This window comes from Polypterus senegalus, chromosome 1, assembly GCF_016835505.1.
Source record: "Polypterus senegalus isolate Bchr_013 chromosome 1, ASM1683550v1, whole genome shotgun sequence".
NCBI lineage: Eukaryota > Metazoa > Chordata > Cladistia > Polypteriformes > Polypteridae > Polypterus > Polypterus senegalus.
The window spans coordinates 229,898,024-229,920,523 of record NC_053154.1 but is presented as its reverse complement, the minus strand read 5'-3'; the positions used below and the strand labels follow the sequence as shown (position 1 = coordinate 229,920,523).

Genomic DNA, 22,500 nt, shown 5'->3' with positions numbered 1-22,500 from the left:
ATGAAGGAATTGATACCATTGACTGGCCACCACACTTTCCTGACCTAAATCCAATAGAACACCTCTGGGACATTATGTTTTGGTCCATCCAATGCCTCCAGGTTGCACCTCAGACTGTCCAGGAGCTCAGTGATGCCCTGGTCCAGATCTGGGAGGAGATCCCCCACAACACCATCTGTCTTCTCATTAGAAGCATGCACCGATGTTGTCAGGCATGTATACATGAACACCATACAAAGTGCTGCGTACAATTTTGAGTTGCTGCAATTAAATTTTGGCAAAATGGACTAGCCTGCCACATAATTTTTTCACTCTGATTTTTGTGGCGTCTTTGAATTCAGGGCTCTGTAGGTTGATCATTTTAATTTCCATCAAACGATGTGGCATCCTTTCGTTCCTAACACATTACCCAGTCTATATCAGTATAGATATCCAGGAGGATTTCTTTTTCCCATTGAGATCTGATGTGTTTTCAAAGTGTTCCTTTAATTTTTTTGAGCAGTTTATATGTATGTATATATGGGAATCGTTGTGCACAATTGAACTGCGGCCACAGAACTAACTGATTTGCAGATGATTGATTCAGGCAGAAGGACAGCCTGTAGTGTGGTCAGTTAAAGAGTTAATAATTAAAAAGATATGAATTTCAATAAAGTATTATAAGCATAAAAGATATGTAACTTCAAAACTATAGATGTTCTTTTTCTCCAGAATCAGCAAACACCCTGTGACCAATGGATGAAACACACAGCATATTCCTATACATGCTACAAGAAATAGTTTAACAGATAGTTTTGGGCACAGAAATTAAATGTAATCTGACCAAGGGGTGGTGAATGTTTGCTTATCAATCATAGATTAATGAACAGCAATTATTGGAATTATTTCCTTACATGCTGATTAGTTGTGCAAGTGTAAGTCTACAACACCCTGTATAATAAAATGTTTAAATGATAAAAATAATTGTAAAAATGCAAACAGGTTAAATGTTGCTATATTAAACTAGACTAATTTCTTTCTATAGTCTTCATATAAAATACAGTAAAGAGGGTTTACATATTTTGATGTATGTTAAATGATAATTATTATTATTAACATTTCAGTAATAATGAAGAATTAGAACTGAATACATGTATTCATTCGTATCTGTTAGTGATTAATTTAATGAAGATTTGTTGTTACATCAGGTACGACACTGACATTCCCACTTGGGTGATGCAGCAGTAAGAACTGCTGACTCATAATCAAGACGTTCCCGGTTCGATCCTGGGCGCATCCATTTTGAGTAGCGAGCTGCTCTTATTCTTACTATTATAGAATAAAAACATACATTTCATTTGAGTCTGTAACAGCCAGTGTAAATTTATGTTACTTTTTTTTAATTCAGTTTTATTCTCTCAGTCACATTCATGTACCCCCCAATCTGACATTGCTAGTTTTCAAATAAAGATGTGCTATAAGAAAGGTGAACTCAGATTAGGATGAGGGTTCTACATCAGAGAAAGAAAACAGAAGTATTCCCAGCAAGAAACGTCCACTCATACATAAGAACAACGCAGCTGCACCAGAAGGCGAAAGATGGCACCGTTTAGATGCAGCAACAGGTCGGGTGTCATCCTGCCAGTCAGTCTGTCCCACACATGTCCTTCACAGAAAAAGCAGGGCTTGCAGAGCTTGCCAAGGTAATGTATCATGCAAAGTCCTATTTGTGATTATGTTTTGTGCTGATGTTTATATAAAAAATATTTATATGTTACTTATATAAAAGCTAGATCGAATGTTATAAACCTTGATTTATTTACTTATCTTCCTACTGTGTAAAGTCACAAGTAGACTGTAGAGCTTCCAGTGTTTGATCGACAGACATGCTCACAAAACACATGTGCTGAATTGACTTCAGCTATAGGTGGAAGCTCCTGTCACACTCTACGCAACTGTTGTTACGGTTCTGCCATTGTCCAGAAATGGCTCCATAAGCTTTATGACCTTAGTCTCAGAAAGTCTTTCTCTCATGGGATGACTGGGATCTTTTCCTGATCTTTTCTAAGGCGTGGCATTGCAAGACTAGTAATTGTTTGCTTTTCTCTTTCATTTTTTTTCAAAATATTATATTAAAACATATACTTTGTGAAAAGTACATGAAACTGTAAATGTGAAAATGGGAAAAAATTACATAAAGTTTTTCCTAATTCAGTTCTGGGCAGGTTTTTGTTCCAACCAGCTTCAAGATCACTTCCTTGTGTTCTCCTCTGAACGATCTGATTGTTTCATTATTTTTTCTTTTTTTCTTCTTTTGTTCTGCATTCAGAAAAAATGCAGTAGTGTGAGATTTACAGTTGTAGGAAATTGAGAATTTTTTGTATTTCTTCTAATTTCAATTTCACGTTTAGCTGTTTTTTAGTCATTTTCCTGTTAACTCATGTTTTGTCTTGCATACTTAACTACTGTATAATCTAAAGATGACAAATAACAACAAACAGAAGACAACAGGGCAAATAAAACCGAAAGTCTGAAACTAGTATGTTTCTTAGTCAATAACAGCCTAAATAACCAGAAAACCAGGAAAAGTAGAATGAAAATCACAGTGATGTTGAAAATATTGAAAACCATACTAAAAATTGTATATTACATCCAAGTTACATATAAGTAACATTCATAAATGTTTGTTATGCTCTAGCAAAAAATATCAGCACACCCAGTTTTGTAATATATGAATTGACATTAAAACACAAAATCCTGGAAATAACAGCTTACTTAATATAAAGTAGGAGTCTAATGAAGAGCAGAGGTTGGCCGAGATTTACATGAAGAACTAGTGGTTTGGTTTTTTTTTTGTCATATATTATTAATATATTAATATTATTAATAATATGTAAGGAAACAAGAAGCAATTACAAACAATGACTGTAGCTGTTTAAGAGTAAAAGAAGCAACTACGAATCCAGAATCTTAAGAAGTGAGTAGGGCTACACAATTTGATCAATAAATCATATTGTGATTTTTTGGACAAATATTGCAACTAAACTGCAACTGTAGAATGGTAAATTACATAATAGTACAAAAAAAACAAAATGTAAAAGGTCCTGTAAATAAATGTAAATTATGACGTAATAAAGGTTCATTTTTGTCATGTCAAATATTGTAATTAAACAGAACATTAATTACTTCAAAACTACCAATTATGCGCGGCCTTCGGAATTTGTGAGACGGTTTCACTGTGAAGCTCACAGTACACTTGTGAAAAGATCAAAATCAAGTGAATTGAGCACAGTAAGAAAGGACAAAGAATTGTGGAAAATTAAGGCGCAAAGCCACACCCACTGACCCACGCTATTTGCATGTTAAGAACTTGACAATTAAATTGAAGAGTACAAAATGAAAATTCAATAAACAGCAAGTGATGCCAGTGTTTATTTGTGTTTTTTTCATTATTGCAGCTTCATTGCTTTTCAGACTGAAAATGAAATTACATAGTGCTATATGTCATTTTATTAGAATTTTTGCAGCTTTCTCGTGAGTACACTTTGAAAATGAAATTGCAAAAGAGGGATTGCTTTTTCATTTTACAATTTTAATTTTCATTTCCTTTTTTGCAGAAAATACCTCTCATAATATGTATACTTATAACTTGACTTGATGCGTATGCACTGGTCGAAAAAGCTACAAGGCAAAAATGACACCAGACAAGGCAACGCGCCACAACTCGCACTTTTTCCAAAGTGGTGAATTTCAAGAAGAGGCTGGTTACATGGGTGTCAGAAAGGTGAATGGATGTCTAGATGTAATGCAGTAGGTGTTTAAAGCATAAGACACACATGAAAAATATTTCAAGTATTCCACAGATTCATATGCTTGATGTTGAAATCTACCCACAAGTCTAAACACTGCAAAAAATGTGATGACTACTACTTTATCAGTAACTGATGGTTCCTAAATCTTTCATACACTTGTATCTTATTCCATTAGCATGGCCAGCAGCTTGGTCAAAAAAGAATGGCACAGCTGACACCGGATAACATTCTTGATTTCTTTAACATTTAATCTAAAGTTAATAAATCCTACTAATCATTTACTTACACAGACACGGATGCTTATTTATAGAATGTAAAGCTGAACAACTGTTTACTTTTTCTTGTCTATATTTGAGTTTCTATGATAACCTTTCATCACTGAAAATCAATATGTTAGAATAAATTGAATTAAATGGAACTAAAAAGCTTCAATTCAACATGCAAAGCCATTATTTCAATCTAGCAGCATGAAGATGCAAATAGAATATTTAGAAGGAAAAAGACTACACAGTGTTTGCATTTTGCAAAGCTACTAAAATATATAAAAACAACCACCTACAGTATGTCTTATATTTATTTCACATATATTGGACAGAAAACGATTCAGATTTTATATTTTATAGTACTATAACAGATGGTAGTACCATATCTGACTTTAATGCCTCGAAATATGTCAATGGCATCCCTACAAACACTCCTACTCATAATTAAGTAGGAAGCATGAACAAAACAGTTAGAGACATCTTATGTATGCATGAATTGATAGGTGAAATGCACAAACGGAAAAAGCTGAATATATTAATGAAAGAGTTTAAACATTTTAGAAAGATGTCAAATTCAAAACCAAAAACAGGGATATATCACCAAACACAGCTGACATGGCTGTCAGATCTCAGTTTCCTACAGCCTTACAAACAGCTTCATTAGCCACTCATTGTACAGCTTGAGGAGACGACATGAAACAATGAGTGGCCTTTCAGATTCAGTGCTTTGCAAGCAATTTGAAAGGAAAAAAATCTCAAGATGAGACAATGCAATCACTTCAAATTTCATCAGCCAGGCTTGTCAAGATAAAGGTCTGGATTTTAAATTAGGATAATATTGACATTCATAGGGAAGCTGCTCAGTGAATTACAAGGTGATGTGCTATACAGCAACGCTGTGAATTAGGCCCCTACACAAAAATGACAGCTACAATTCATCTTAGTGTTTTTTTCTTCTAGGTCATCAACATTTCTACGCAATAAATATGAGCAAAATGCCTTTATGACATTATAAAAATATGTAAATATATAAAGAGTTAGCACATTTCAGTTTAGGTTTAAGCTTAAAAAAATAAAAAAGTAAATCACAAATACACTCTTTAAGCCAACTCTGCAATATCAACATTATAATCGGCAAAAGATGCTGGATTGGAACGCGCCCAATCTATGATGCACTGCAGCAATACAGAAACTGTTAACTATGAAACAGTAATAATGTAGAATTATTTAATTCAAGTGACCAATCCAAAATAAACATATTACAGAAATTATTTTACCAAAGGAACAAAAATAGAAACCGATAAATACTTCAAAAACCCTCAAGAACTATCAAGGTATCAAAATCTTGACTTCCCTCAACATTACAAGTAATGCACAGTAAGTCTATATTCTGATCACTCCTACAATATAAGGTTTAAGGCTAAGTAAGAAATTAAGGTTCTCCAGCCCTTTGGTGGAAAAAGAAAACAACAATAAGCCATCATTTAAAATACATTTTAAACAAATGTGAAAACAAATGAAAGTAAAAAGTCAAGTAATTAAAAAAAGGTAAAAATATATACAATTCCCTATTGTTAGTCCTTTTTTTACTTCTCAGACTTATACCAAAAACTGAAGTCTGCCATTCAAACATTTCCAAGATACTGCGTACAAATAATTTATTCAGTGGCTGAACTGGAAAAAAAAGAACTGACAATAATCCCTGCTGTTTCGGCTTCTTACTCCTCCTCCTCCTACATAGATCCTTATATACTTTAATAGTAGATGCGATGCTGATATTACAGTTTCTTTGATAACCATTCAGAGGACTGAAAGCACGCCGATTTTCAGATAATATTTCTATTTTGGACAATGGGGTTGCTGGGGTATCTCCATGAAGGTAAAAAAAGACTTGCTGATATATAGACACTGTTTCAGAGAGTGGTTGATGGGGGCAACCTGCCCAAATTTGTCTGAAAATGCACTGATGTATGGAAACTGTTTCAGAGAGAGATTCACTGATTATTACTTCTAAATGCTGGTTGGTAGTGAAGAATATACTGTGAGAAAAGCCAGTTCACACCAGTATTCATGCATTAACTGCCAGTACTCCTAACAGCTACATCGAGTATCAGTGAGTAAAGGCCCACCTTCATGCACTACATTTATTAATATATATAAACTTCAGAAATGATGAATAAAAATAATATGAAATGAACAATAACAACAAAAATAATAATATCTAATAATAATACTACTAATGAAGCCAAAACAATACATAATCTCAAAATCAGTCATTTGTGTGGTAAACCTTAAAGCACAATGAAAGACACAATCCAATGTTACAATTTTTGAACAGTACACACTGCACAAGTACAAGTTGGATTCTGTTTTTTTTTTTTTCTGTTGTAGCTATATAATCAATAAAATGTCTACCAATAAGATGTCCCGAATTGAACCACAATGGGTTGGGTCGACCGCTTCTCTTTAGCAGTGGTGTGGACAGTGGATGTGCAGCAATGATTTGTTCTACAAACTGGCATGTAAAGTTTGCATGAGATACAGTTTTGCCAGCTTTTTGTTTGTATAAGGTGAATGCATTGCAAATGCACCGTTCCACCACATAATAGAGGCATTGTAAAGCGGTGGTGAAGCAAGAGCCTCAAAGCTGAGGTCCAGGTTTGCAGCACCAATTCAGTAAATGAAAACAGCAGTGCATCGCCACCTCAGGAGGTTCGCCTGCATGCCTACAGCTGACCAGGGTTGAACACACCTGCTGCACCAAACAACAGAACAGCACTTCACATCCCGGTTGTGCCACCTGCCAATGCAGCTTGCAACATCTCTGTTGTACTATCTGACAACACAGCCCTGCTGATGTGCCCTCAACACCTGCTGCATAAGAGGAGAGAAGACCACCCCAGCTGTTTTAACAAGTTTGTGCACTGTTGCAAAGAGTTGAAAGTGGCCTATGGAGACAGTGACTTTGAATATCTTTTTGTACTATTTCTTTTGCTGCTTCCGCAAAATAGAAAAGAAAGTCAATTCTTGATCCATACAATATATGCTGCCCATCATGCTGGTGTATTTGACCACAGCACAAGGCTTCATAACCTGCTATTTGCACTTTACCTGTACAGTCACTGTAGCTGCATTATATACTGTGCTAAGATGACAAACTTCTTTCTTGTCTTTTCATTTCAGTGCACACACTTTACCCTTTTGCCACACTACTAGCGCACTCGCTGTAATTTAGCTCTGCCAAAGACTTCAGGCATGCCACAATGGTTAGGATGTGCTGTTCCATATAAGTCAATCTTTCTTTGCAGCATGATGTCAAATAGCTCTGGTGAAGTATAAAAATTGTCCATGGTAACCCTGATCCAGCAGAGCATCTATCAAAGTCAGCACCGATGATGTAGCAACACCATACTGATTGCATTTCGGATCTAACATTGTCCCTTTCTCTGTGTACCCTGTTTTAGATTCACAAAGCTCATAAAACTTTATGCCAAATCTTGCTCATTTTGACGCAATGTACTGTATCCACGATAGTCTGCCCTTGTAAGCTACAAGACTTTAATCAATGCTGCTATCTCAGTCCAGAATGTAAACGCTCCGAAATATTGCTATAATGACCTGGTATATCACCCAAATTTTCATCAGTTTGGGTGATGGATGGGTATTCTCATCAAAGTCTTCATTGTTAGTAAAGTGCAGATAATTCATAATTAGTGAAAACCTAAGCTCAGACATAATTTCTCCAAAGAACGTCAGCACTGACAGCACTGTTACAGCCCGATTGATTCTTGGCTCTAACTCTTATGAAAGACGCATCTGTACAGTGACACTCGGGACTTTAATTTTTAGCACAGTTTTCGCTGCCCAAGTAACAATTGGGTCTAACGCTAAGGAGGTTAATATAACATTCTCAAATTTGCCAAACGCAATTCAGAGAAGCAGGAGGACCAGAGACTATCTGGGCAGCACCAGAAGCAATGCAGTAAGCAATCGTGGCCAGGGTGCCAGTCCATCTCAAAGTCCATTCACACACACCACTATGGTAATAAGGGGGCAAGTCTGAATTACCAATTCATCTAATATGTTTGTTTTTGGGGATGTAAAAGAAAGGGGATGCAAGAGAAAACCATATAAAATGAGAACAAACAAACCAAAAATACAAACATATGGACATAAAATGGATGCTGGAAATGTGAGGTTGGAGTGCTAGGCATGGGGTCACCATGCCCTACTTCCATAAAAATTAGCATTCATTAATTTGTTGATTCTATCTATTCATTACTAAATATAAGCTCCAAAATAATTATAACAGTATTTATTAACATAAGGTAATTGTTCAGAAAAAGGTAGGTAGTATGTATCATCTACATATTGCACATACATTGTGAATAATAAAGAGCAGGAAAGAGGAATAAAATAAAGAAAACTTACAATTAGTTCTGAATCACGCCCCATGGAAATGACCGTTCTATTTACCGTTCTTAGTAATTTCTCCATAATTATCTGAATGTGACGTTGGGTTGGACCCTAAGACAAATAAATATATAAGTTGTACTTTAATTTCTATATGTACAAGCAGTATTACATTATTACATTTCTATCTCTTCAGAGCAGCTGAGAATAGAACAATAATAAGATAAGGCACAACCACATAAACAGAAAAAGCATACAATTATATACAATATATTTTTGTAAGATAGGTACAAATCTAAACAATTAATACAGACATCAGCATTAATGTTTGTAATGTATCATCCACTGGAACGTACTTTGTAATGCATTTAGCCATTGTCATACCAATTGATAGCACATCACAAACATTTGTAGTAATAAAATGCATTACCACAAATCTTTGTGATGCACTATCTGCTGCAATGACAAATGCAATGGGTACATTATATGTCACTTAGTGATCGAATTTGTAAAAGCCATGTTAATGATTGTGATGCGCCATCATTTGAAATGACATAGCAACCACACTAACACATAGACAAATATTATTTTATTTATTTATTTGGTACATTGTATTAATCCCCGAGGGGAAATTGTCTTTTACTAAGGTGAATGTAAACATACACATAAAATGCACCATGTATCTGTGTAAGTTGCAATATTTCTTAAAATTTTTGTTATTATGATTAGCTGCTCAGCATCTTATGACATGTAAACAGAAACTGTGGCCGAATCTACTGGTGCGTGTGTTAATGGTTTTGCACTCTTTGCCAGAAGGAAGATGTAAGGAAATCAACTGTGCAGAACAGCTGAGGTTTTTAAGCCATTTACAATGAAAGCAAGAATTGTATATGTCCTGAATAGAAGGTTAAGTGAGTGGCAGTAATATTCTGTGTTACATTCACCACCCTGTGCAGTGCTTTAGGTTCCCTACCAGGATGCAATGTAGTCTGTGTGGAAGGACTCCACTGTGTATTTATAAAGGTTTGTGAGAACAGATGGAGAAATGCAAATTGTCCCCAGACTTCTAAAGAACTATGGGTGTTGCTGGTGAGCCTTGTAGGTTGTAGAGTACTCTGTAAAATTATTTTCACACCTGGTAGATGTCACCATGTGATATTCATAAAATTAATGTAATTTGAGCTGGGTCATATAGTGGGTTTTTCTAAAGCAGCATGACAATACAGTCTTCAGTGCTGCTTTGAACAGACTTTCTGGAGGGAGGAAGAGCGGTTTTTAGTCATGATAGTAGATTATTCCTGGAAATGACTGATGGTAGTATACATGTATACATATACAGGGTGAGACAAAAAAAAAGTAAAACATTTCTCAAGGTCATTGCGCGAAGTAAAGGCAGCGATTGGGTTGGGGAGGGGGTCCTTTGATGGGCGATCCCTTGTAGTTTTCAGTCAACATAATGCCTTTTTCACTGTTGAAGCGTTCTTCAAAAACAATGAATCCAACATCACTACGCAACGCACCATCCGAAAGCACTTCCTTCTAACAGTGATATCCCAAATCGGAAAAAAACAATTCTTCAGTGAGTGGTTAAATTTAGACAGACGTGTACAACATTAAACAGAAAATCTCCAGACTGTCCTCAGACTGTACAAAGCCTGAAAACATCCAAGCAGCTAGGGGATCAATTTGTAGTCTCCTAAATGTTCAGCTTCCAAACATACTTCTGCCTTAGGCATTTCCAATATGTCTTAAAGGAGGATTTTGCATGAGGACCTTAATTACCATCTCTATACAAAATGATAGTAGTGCAGGAACTCACTGAAGAGCCACAGAGAGTTGTGTGTGAACTTTCTGCAAACCGTTCATCGAGATGCCATCATCATGTGCAACGACGAGACATAGTTCCATTTGAATGGTTGCATAAATGAACAAAACTTTCGCTGCTGGACTGAAACCAAACATTGTGAACTTCAGAGACCCCCGAACAGTGAGTGTGTTACAGTTTGGTGCGCTGTTGCAGAATTTGGCATTGTAGGCCCTTACTTTTTTCAGAAGGGGGGAAGCAACAGTCACTATCACTTCAGAACATTACATTGAAATACTAGAGAACTTTCTGAAGCCTCAACTGGAAGAAATGGATCCCTGGTTACAACAGGATGGAACATCATCTCATACGGTGCAGAGATCCATGCAAGTTTTGCGGAAGATGTTCCTGAGGAAGCTGATCTCTTTGTGTGACGATGTCGGGTGGCCTTCACGCTCACGCTCTCGTTCTGTGCGATTTCTTCTTTTCAGACTATCGCAAGCCGAAAGTATACGCACATCAACCTCAAAAAGCTGAAGCCCTCAAGGAGGCTGTTCGCCACAAAATTGCCGCTATTCACTTGAAATGGCAGAACGAGTCATGTGAGTTTCCAGAAATTGTCTTAAAGAAGAAGACATCATTTTTAAAACAGTCAAAAAATCTATTTCGTATATCCTTTCCTGTGTTGAAAATGATTTTATCTTGTAGGATTTTTAAAAAATAAATATTTGAAATGTGGTACTTTTTTGGCTCACCCTGTATTTACTAACTGTATATGTCATTAGCGGCAGGAATTAGTCATTAAGAAACAATCTAGGAAAAAAACCTGCAGTCATTGAAGCCATCCAGACTCTGAGTTTTATACCTCTGCTTTATATAGCAATTAAAAGTTGTAAACAGATGAACAGGTTAATGAAAGATTATTCATATACCTGACAAAATCATGCTGTGCAGATTATGTATTAACACTAGACTAGCTTTAGAAAAGATTAAAATACTAGGGTGTGTTTGAAATGTTTGATCTTTGCAGCAATTTTAGAAATTTCCTTCTTTAACCAATTTTAAGGCTATTTTTAAAATACTTTAAAACTATTTATAGTGGATACTTCATTAAATTATGTGATTAAAAAATCGTAAAGATAAAATATATCCCTAAAACACACAGTTAGCATGGCAAGCAAAACACTATACTTCATCGCTAAATATTAACCAGCAAAAACTGAATTTGTGTTATTCTTTTGGTTTTTGAAGGCAAACTAATGTTCATTATTATAACACATAATTGAAAGCATAAAGTTACTGTCTCACAGAACTTTTTTGAGTACAGGAAACAACAGTCCAAATATTTTTCTGTACACAAGCATTAGCAATAACAAAATGTAATTAATAATGGGAGCGACAATGACAATGGCAGTTTACAGGAGTTCTGAAATAAAGGATTTGTGTAAAACTGCCAAGTTTGATTTCCCACTGCAAACTTTAAAGTTGGGACAAATGTAGAAAAAGAGAAAAAGAAATAAAAGAGGGAAAGATTTGGAAAATTAAAGCCCTAATGAAATGAAATAGCCATTTTTTTTTTTAGATGTACAAGTATTTGTTAAATTATGACTATTACAATATTAAACAAAAAAAACACAACACAGCCACAGGGGATGCACAAACCAGTGTGTTTCTTCGTGCCGGTCCCAAGCCCAGATAAATACGGAGGGTTACGTCATCAGGAAGGGCATCCGGTGTAAAATTTTGCCAAATCAATATGTGAAATACTCCAGGGAAGAGGGGAAGAGGAAGGCCTAAGTGAAGGTTTATGGATGTGGCGAGACAGGACATGCAGGTGATGGTTGTAACAGAACAAGATGCAGAGGACAGAAAGATATGGAAGAAGACGATCCACTGTGGCAACCCCTAACAGGAGCAGCCGAAAGAAGTAGAAGACAGTATTAAAAAAACACCCTTTAACCAAATAGCAGATCTACTGTGTTTCTGTCACTGAAGAAGAAAATATGTATAGCACTACTATACATTATTTATGGAACTTCTAAATAAAAGACAAATTTAAAAGTTCAAAGGATATCACATATACTGAGGTTCTCAAAAACCTTATTACTGTGGCACACCTGTGAGTAAATTTTTATATGCAAAAAATATTTCTTTGTTTAAAAACAATTGCCAAATCACACTATGCATTAAATTTACCAAAAAAAGAAAAATTGATAAGCCAATAGTAATAGACTCATCTGCAAGTTTACTAACCACGTCCTTTTGGTATAAGACTTCAAGTATATCACTTAGCAGCTGACAGCAGGCCTCCAGTTCTTCATGTTGTTCTAAGTGCTGTTTAAGCTGCTCTGTCATTAGGGGCAGCAGGACCTCTCGACAGTCTGGAGATATTTGGATAGGTTGGGGGATAGTGGATTAAAAACAATAAAAGGGATTTTATTATTCACAGCAATGATACAGTCATATAACATGCACAGGAGTAAAAAGGCATTATGGACATGAAAATACATAAATGTTAATGAAATGTCAAAATTAATGCAATCTGTTTGGAATGAACTAATTTACTAGCTGAGACCTGCACATTTGTACTAAATACACTTATAAGCCCGTGCAGTGCATGTTACTGCCATGAAAATAATGCACACGCATTACTGTCATGAAATATTTAATATATTTATATTTAAAAGTATATAAATATTTCCTGTTCACAATAAACAGATCAGGCTACAGCACTCAAATAGAAAACAGTATTAATTAGAAATTACAGTGGTGCTTGAAAGTTTGTGAAACCTTTTAGAATTTTCTGTATTTCTGCTAGTGAACCCTTTAGAATTTTCTGTATTTCTGCATGAATATGACCTAAAACATCATTAGATTTTTACTCAAGTCCTAAAAGTAGATAAAGAGAAACCAGTTAAACAAATGAGACAAAAATATTATACTTGGTCATTTATTTATTGAGGAAAATGATTGAAAATTACATATTTGTGAGTGGCAAAAGTATGTGAACCTTTGCTTTCAGTATCTGGTGTGACCCCCCATTGCAGCAATAACTGCAACTAAATGTTTCTGGTAACTTTTGATCTTTCCTGCACACCAGCTTGGAGGAATTTTAGCCCATTCCTCCATACAAAACAGCTTCAACTCTGGGATGTTGGTGGGTTCCCTCACATTAACTGCTCGCTTCGGGTCCTTCCACAACATTTCGATTGGATTAAGGTCAGGACTTTGTTTTGGCCATTCCAAAAGATTAACTTTATTCTTCATTAACCATTCTTTGGTAGAACGACTTGTGTGCTTAGGGTCGCTGTCTTGCTGCATGACTCACCTTCTCTTGAAATTTAGTTCATGGACAGTTTTCCTGACATTTTCCTTTAGAATTCTCTGATATAATTCAGAATTCATTGTTCCATCAATGAAGGCAAGCCGTCCTGGCCCAGAGGCAGCAAAACAGGCCCAAACCATGATACTACCACCACCATGTTTCACAGATGAGATAAGGTTCTTATGTTTTCCTTTCTCAAAGCATAACGCTTTTCATTTAAACCAAAAAGTTCTATTTTGGTCTCATCCATCCACAAAACATTCTTCCAATAGCCTTCTGGTTTGTCCACATGATCTTTAGCAAACTGCAGACGAGCAGCAATTTTTTTTGGAGAGCAGTGGCTTTCTCCTTGCAACCCTACCATGTACACATTGTTGTTCAGTGTTCTCCTGATGGTGGACTCATGAACATGAACATTTGCCAATGTGAGAGAGGCCTTCAGTTGCTTAGAAGTTACCCTGGGGGCCTTTGAGACCTTGCATAATATTACACACCTTGCTCTTGGAGTGATCTTTGTTGATTGAACACTCCTGGGGAGGGTAACAATGTTCTTGAATTTCCTCCATTTATACACAATCTGTCTGACTGTGGATTTGTGGAGTCCAAACTCTTTAGAAATGGTATTGTAACCGTTTCCAGCCTGATGAGCATCAACAACTCTTTTTCTGAGGTCCTCAGAAATCTCCTTTGTTCGTGCCATGATACACTTCCACAAACATGTGTTGTGAAGAGCAGACTTTGATAGATCACTGTTCTTTAACACTAGAATTACCAGAGCCTACGAAAAAACTCGTAATTCCGTCCCACCTTAAATCGCTTCTTAAATCCCTTCACACCTCTCCGCCAGCGTCCTTTGTCTTCTAAATGTGCTGATAAAGAGAAGCTTGGAGCAGCCGGCTATTCCATCCCCCCACCAATTTAGAACGTGCACAAACTTCTCCCAGCTCATGCCTTGATTGAGTATCTGGGAATGAAGTGGAGTTTTAGAGTGGAAATAATAGATCGTTATTTGGAACACACGCATTTCATGTCTGTTCCGTTTCTACAGTAATCTGTGTCAACACATTGTTAAAACAGAAACGTTTTTTATATTCTAGTAGTAGATGACAAAATGTAGGCATAAACTATATAAATATAAACACACACACACATGCATATATATATCTATATATATATACACACACACGTGTGTATATATATATATATATATATATATATATATATACACATATACATATCTACATATATACTGTATATACACATATACACTCACCTAAAGGATTATTAGGAACACCATACTAATACGGTGTTTGACCCCCTTTCGCCTTCAGAACTACCTTAATTCTACGTGACATTGATTCAACAAGGTGCCGAAAGCATTCTTTAGAAATGTTGGCCCATATTGATAGGATAGCATCTTGCAGTTGATGGAGATTTGTGGGATGCACACCCAGGGCACGGCTCCCGTTCCACCACATCCCAAAGATGCTCTATTGGGTTGAGATCTGGTGACTGTGGGGCCATTTTAGTACAGTGAACTCATTGTCATGTTCAAGAAACCAATTTGAAATGATTCGAGCTTTGTGACATGGTGCATTATCCTGCTGGAAGTAGCCATCAGAGGATGAGTACATGGTGGTCATGAAGGGATGGACATGGTCAGAAACAATGCTCAGGTAGACCATGGCATTTAAACGATGCCAAATTGGCACTAAGGGGCCTAAAGTGTGCCAAGAAAACATCCCCCACACCAATACACCACCACCTGCCTGCACAGTGGTAACAAGGCATGATGGATCCATGTTCTCATTTTGTTTACGCCAAATTCTGACTCTACCATTTGAATGTCTCAACAGAAATCGAGACTCATCAGACCAGGCAACATTTTTCCAGTCTTCAACTGTCCAATTTTGGTGAGCTCGTGCAAATTGTAGCCTCTTTTTTCTATTTGTAGTGGAGATGAGTGGTACCCGGTGGGGTCTTCTGTTGTTGTAGCCCATCCGCCTCAAGGCTGTGCGTGTTGTGGCTTCACAAATGCTTTGCTGCATACCTCGGTTGTAACGAGTGGTTATTTCAGTCAAAGTTGCTCTTCTATCAGCTTGAATCAGTCGGCCCATTCTCCTCTGACCTCTAGCATCAACATGGCATTTTCGCCCACAGGACTGTCGCATACTGGATGTTTTTCCCTTTTCACACCATTCTTTGTAAACCCTAGAAATGGTTGTGCGTGAAAATCCCAGTAACTGAGCAGATTGTGAAATACTCAGACCGGCCCGTCTGGCACCAACAACCATGCCACGCACAAAATTGCTTAAATAAACTTTCTTTCCCATTCTGACATTCAGTTTGGAGTTCAGGAGATTGTCTTGACCAGGACCACACCCCTAAATGCATTGAAGCAACTGCCATGTGATTGGTTGATTAGATAATTGCATTAATGAGAAATTGAACAGGTGTTCCTAATAATCCTTTAGGCGAGTGTATATACAAATCTACATATGTATATCTACATATATATATTAGGGGTGGGACTCGATTAAAAAAATTAATCTAATTAATTAGAGGCTGTGTAATAATAAATCTTGATTAATCGTATGTAATCACACATGAAAATTTGCCCCAATTCGCAATTTTTTTTTTTTTTTAATTTAAAAGGGTTTTAGTGGGCGACAGAATCAAATAATAGATATGGACATGAATATTGTAAACTCAAGCTCTTAATTTCTGAAAAAAAAAATGCTTTTAAACTGCATTTCAATTCAAAACAGAAACAAAAATATCATCCCTGGCTAAAATTGGGCTTACTTACTTAAAAGTAAAGTGGTATTTTAATTACTTTAAGTACATTTTCAGAATGGTATTGTCTTTAAATAATAATAACCAAAATTTCAACATAAAGTGCAGTTTTTCTTATTAAAAAAATAAGGCAGAAACATAAAAGGTAATTTGACCAACTTAATCTTTAAACTCTGAGTAACTTTAGCCAAAATTATTTTGTACATTAGGCTAAAACAGTGTGATCATTGAACATTTTGTAATTAGATGTAATTAGAATTACTAACGGTCACGGAAGTCCAATGATCTCCAGCAAGAGCCACAAAGTCAGCTTTCTGTAATGCATCTAATTTTGCTTGCTTTTCAGTGTGCACAAAACCATGCTTTTATCAAGGCTTCCGTCGGGTATTCTTTTGAAATTAAATTTTCCTCCGATCAGATGTAAGAACGCGCTTTATTCCGACTCTAACATTTTTGTAGCTCTGATGTGTGCATCAAAATAATCGATGTACCAGGAAATCATGCATTGATAAAAGTTCCCCTTTGCTTGGAATTGAAAGTGTGATTAAATGCGTTATTTTTTTTAACGCGTTATGGAGTACATGCATCGAAGCTTCTCAGCTGTGCTTGTGCTAAGAAAAGGAAACATTTTAAAAATAACGTAACATGATTCTGCGTTAACCGTATATTTTTTCATGCGTCTCAAACCAAGGGGATGCGAGGGTAAAATGAATCGGGAAGCACGCGTACATACTCAGTGCATCGAACCTCGGATGTCGGCGCTAGAGGCGAAGCCTCTACAATTGCGCCACGGCGTGTGGCTTGTCTATTTGAGAGTATGTAGATCGGGGTATATATATATATCTATACTAATAAAAGGCGAAGCCCTCACTCACTCACTCACTCACTCACTGACTCATCACTAATTCTCCAACTTCCCGTGTGGGTGGAAGGCTGAAATTTGGCAGGTTCATTCCTTACAGCTTCCTTACAAAAGTTGGGCAGGTTTTATATCGAAATTCTACACGTAATGGTCATAACTGGAAGCTGTTTTTCTCCATTTACTGTAATGGAGATGAGCTTGAACGCCGTGGGGGCAGGAGTTTCGTGTGACATCATCACGCCTCCCGTAATCACGCAGTACATAGAAAACCAGGAAGACCTCAAAAGCGCTGAAGAAAACATGCATTATATAATTGAGAAGGCAGCGAAACAATAAGAAGCGGCGAGTGACATATACAACCATATTCATGAGTTCTGCTACTTGAAACAAAGCACGATGTAAACCTACACTTTAAATTAAGTTCATAGACAGGCTGCGCTGGCGTTTGTAATTTAGTGCCTGCCCATATAAGGCCGTCCGTCAGCGGCAATCCAATAGCAAACTCCACTAAATATTCACGGGTGAAGGACTGTGCTTATGCAGAGGAAGATGAGATGGTCAGGGTGGTGTTTGGTACAAACTCAGCGAAACTGCGAGAGAAAGTTTTAAGTGCCAGGACTAAGGTAACATTAAATACAGCCATGGACATAGCACGAGATGGCACCAGCACAGCTGGGAACCTTCGATGCATGTACACCGAAGGCTCACGTGAACTGGCGCGTGCACAGATAAAAGCAACAGTTCCAAAGAGCGCTGAACAAAAACCGAATTACACAATTGAAAAGGCAGCAAAAAATATGAAGCGTCTGATACATACAAGCATATTCATAAATCCAGCTACTGCGGAAACAAAGCACACGTGGAAAAAGTCAATGTCCCGCTAAAGGAAGACAGTGTAAAAAACCCGTGCATGCAGTGTGTCAGGTCTCAGATAAAGAAGAAGACGAGCTGTTTATTGATGCAGTAAGAAACGAATCGATGAATGAAACCTGTCATCTTTACAACGATTGACAAACACGGAATGTAACTTGAACACAACACATCCTACAAATACGAACCTGATTGAAAGAAATAATGATAATCAAATCCTTGATGACAGCAACACTCAGTAACACTCACAAAACAAATACTGTATATTGACAGTCATGTTACGTTATTTTTAAAATGTTCCCTTTTCTTTTCTAGCTTTTTAACACACTACTTCTCGCTGCGATACGGGTATATATATATATATATATATATATATATATCCCGATCTACATACTCGAATAATGGATACTTTATTAGCCATCAATGATTGTTTTGGTAAAGCCATACTCAGTGTATTCATTAGATGAGCGGTAAAAAGTAAGAGCGAGGGAGGATGACTTATTGAGGCATGCAGGCTGTAGTGCGCGTCAACTCTATCTGAATTGCGATCACATTTGAAAAAATATATCTTTTCAAGTTCTATTTAGTCCATATGTGTCAAACTCAAGGGCCGCGGGCCACATCCAGCCCGGCGTGTAATTATATCCGCCCGAGATCATTTTATATACTGTATTATTGTTATTAATGGCCGGGTATATGAAGCGCTGGTAACACAATAAACTACAGATCCCATAATGCAGCGCTTCAGCTGCCTTGCGAACACTTACGCGTTAATCAAGTCTAGCTTATGATGCTGCAAGTTATTGCGAAGCTAGCTCACACGATGCTGAAGAGAAAAGTTGATTCTGAAAATAGAGCCTTTAAAACCGATGGGAGGCTGAGTATATGTTTACTGAACCCGTGTGTCTCATTTGTGGAGCTAATGTGGCTGTAATTACAGAATTTAATCTAAGACGGCACTATGAGACAAAACATCAGGGTAACCTGAATGCAATGCAGAAGATACAGAAAGCAGAAGAATTAAATAAGAATCTGACACTTCAGCGGACGTTTTACCCGTGCACAATCACAAAGTGATTTCAAGTGAAGCTGCTTTTATGGGAGACACAAATGCACCAGTGCACCTTGCCCCACTTTCCCTGTTGCCAAGTAATGTTTAAACCAAGTCGTCACTACGGTGTTCCCAAATCGCACTTTGCTGATAAACTGAGCGCACTGAGTTTGCACGGCGCTTTGGTGACTTTGAAGAACAAAAAAAGTCCGTCTACATGCGGCTCGAACCTTGTGCATGTTTGGTAGCACATATCTGTGTGAGAAGCTCTTCTCAGTGATAAAGACTAACAAAACAGCACACAGGAGTCGCCTCACTGATGAGCACCTGCAATCCATCCTGAGAATCTCCACAACACAGAACCTCACACCAAACAGAAACGAACTTGTTGCCAAAAAGATGCCAGGCGTCCAGCTCTAAAATGACATATGAGCAAAGACAACTGAATGATTTGATTTGTTATTGCTGAAAGGAACACATTTTATTTATATTTCCAGGTTTTGTTATGCAGCATGTTCATATTTGAATTTGTATAATTTTGACAGGATATATTTTTATGGAGAGCAAAATCTTTTGGGATATTTAAAATCTAAGTTTATTTTTATATAAAATTACATAAGAGTAAAGAAATTTGAATGTTTGTTCTTTTAACGTTTACTTTATTTCTAACTTGTATAATTTAGACAGGATATATTTTTATGGAGAGCAAAATATTATAAGTTGTTTAAGGTTTGAGTTGATTTATTCAGAATAATATTCCTGTCTGTTTTACCATTCCTACCAAAGATATTTCTGTCGACTAAATAAAAATTCCTTCTATTTAAAATTTAAATAGAACTTGAACAAATCGATAGTTCATAATATCCGCAGACTTGCGTAAGAGCGGGAGTTATCCGTTTTAACAAGCAGCGTATTGCACTGATCTGAAATAGCTGTGTGTGTATATATGTAGATATGTATGTATATGTATATATATGTTTATATATGTGTGTGTGTATGTATATATATATATATATATTATTTGTGTGTATATATATGTGTGTGTGTATATAAATGTGTATATATGTAGATATATATATGTATGTATATATATGTGTGTGTAAATATATATATATATATATATATATATGTGTATATATATATATATATATATATATATATATATATATATGATAGCAACACTCATCACTCACAACAGTGACAAAACAATTACATTGACAATCATGTTACGTTATTTTCAAAATGATTTCTCTCTCATCTCAAAATTGTTTTCTCCTGGATACTTCCACACTCTCCCCCTCCCAATCCATTAGAAGTTGTTCTCTCTGGGTATCATCAACTTCAAACTGGAACTGGCCCCTTGTTGGAAATCCCCCTCTTCTATCTCTATTTATTCTTGGAGATCTGCTTTTTATTGCAAAACTCTTCTTGAACTCTCAATATTGAGGACTAATGGAAGCATCTAGCTCCAACAAGAGGGAGTGGCTTTCAGTCTATAAAGCTTATAGTAGACAGGCTATCTTGTGACTAGTGATTTTTATTTTTTTATTTTAAACCTTCTTTTCTCAAAAACTGAAAGAACAATTTTGTTACAAGATTTGGAGTCAGCTTACTCAAATCTATAAAGAACACCTAAAATGACTGACAGGAGTGACAAAAAAAATTCCAAACAAGACTAAAGTTACAAAAAGTATCCTAAAAACACTGTAATATTCAAAATTATATTTTTATTAAAGGATTGACTAAAAAGTAAAAAAAAAAAAAATAAAACTAAATTAATTAGATAATGTTGACAACTTGGATTTTTTGTTATTAATAAGCTTTTTGTTTTTAGTCCTTACTTCAGTTGCACTCAGCTTGATAACATGTTTAGCTACTAAAACAATTATGGAAAGCACCATCTTTATTTATGTTGCTTGTTTCACATTTAATACATCACTGTGTCTACATATAATGAAGCAATTTTTTTTAAATAATACAATCAATCAACCATTCATCCATTTACTGAACCAGCATAACACAATTTGCAAATAAACACAATACAATTCAATTACTTTAATTACAAGAGGGGGTGGCAGAGTTCTCTTTGCCTTAATTAAAGCTTGACTAAAACAACCTGTACGTAGCTATTACTATAACATCCATGATGAAATGCATGTCTTATTTACCTCAAAGAACAGAAGCGTTTTAGACTACTTTAATACATTTCCATTCTGCTTCCTTCCACACCCCATTTCAGGTTTTCATACAATTTCAAAGTTACATGTTTAAAAATAAAACTGTAGCAGATGGCTAGAGAAAAAAGATAAAATGGATACGTGTACTTAGTAATGTTGAAACATGATAAAAAATTCTATTATGGAACATTCCCCTATATTAAATTTGTAAAATATATTTTAAATTATAGAAATTTTATAAAAACCTCTCTAAATCATTATTTGCTCTCCTTGAAATATAACTGTCCATTCCAACTTATCTGCTTATACTTCCCCAACTGTTTATTGATGAAAAATTAAAATACAATCTGTGTAAAAAAACAACCTCTATTTTTTTTCTTATTAATTCGGTATAGATTATACAATTGAACAAGATCAAACCAAGAGTAATAAAAACAATAAATATTGCAACTTAAAGCCACAACAATTTACACCTAATTATGGGTACCGTATATGAAAATATGACACTTCTAGCAAAAATGTCATTGTTCCCAAGTGGGAATCTTTTCCAAATATGAAGGATTATTTATTGGAAGCCTGCCAATTTCTGACCTCAAATTATCCAGTTCTAAAACACTGTATTCAGCTATATCAGAACAATGGTCAACCAGTAAACATAACGAATATAAAAATTTGTATGTGCAGAGTTTGAAAGGTAGAAGTGTTCACTTCAGTTTAATAGGATCTGCAAAGAAAAACCGACAATCTAAATATATAAAATTCTTTTAGCATTTGAAACGGAAATTACGTATGGCCACAGAACATATTATAATATGGGAACTAATTACTTCTGGTTGTGGATGCCATTTTTATATCGTCTTTATGAATTGTTATTTGTGTGAGAGTTACTTTACTGATATTGAAAAGAAGTAATCACAAACACGCCGATCTATCCCATAGAAGTGCGCCCTGCGTCACCCTCTCCTAGGGCTGTTCGATATAATGATATATATCGGATGACAATATGAAAACGTCTATCGCTGCACATTACGCTATCGTTTGTTTCATGGTGTCGCAAAATAAACTGTTTACGACAATATTTTTTTCATTGTTTTGATGGCCACCACGTGGATGCAGACACACTAGCATGGCTGATGAAGACGAGGTAA

General features: G+C 36.0%; 1 protein-coding gene across 1 annotated transcript in view; it reads right to left on the bottom strand.

Moving 5' to 3' along the window:
* dock1 (dedicator of cytokinesis 1) overlaps positions 1–22,500 on the bottom strand; it is a 710,521-nt gene that overhangs the window by 521,698 nt on the left and 166,323 nt on the right. Inside the window, exons 27-28 of the mRNA XM_039774569.1 lie at positions 12,525–12,652; positions 8,486–8,581 (exon numbers count right to left, since the gene is read on the bottom strand). Of these exons, the coding sequence (XP_039630503.1) occupies positions 8,486–8,581; positions 12,525–12,652 (224 nt within the window). The remainder of the gene's footprint in view (positions 1–8,485; positions 8,582–12,524; positions 12,653–22,500) is intronic.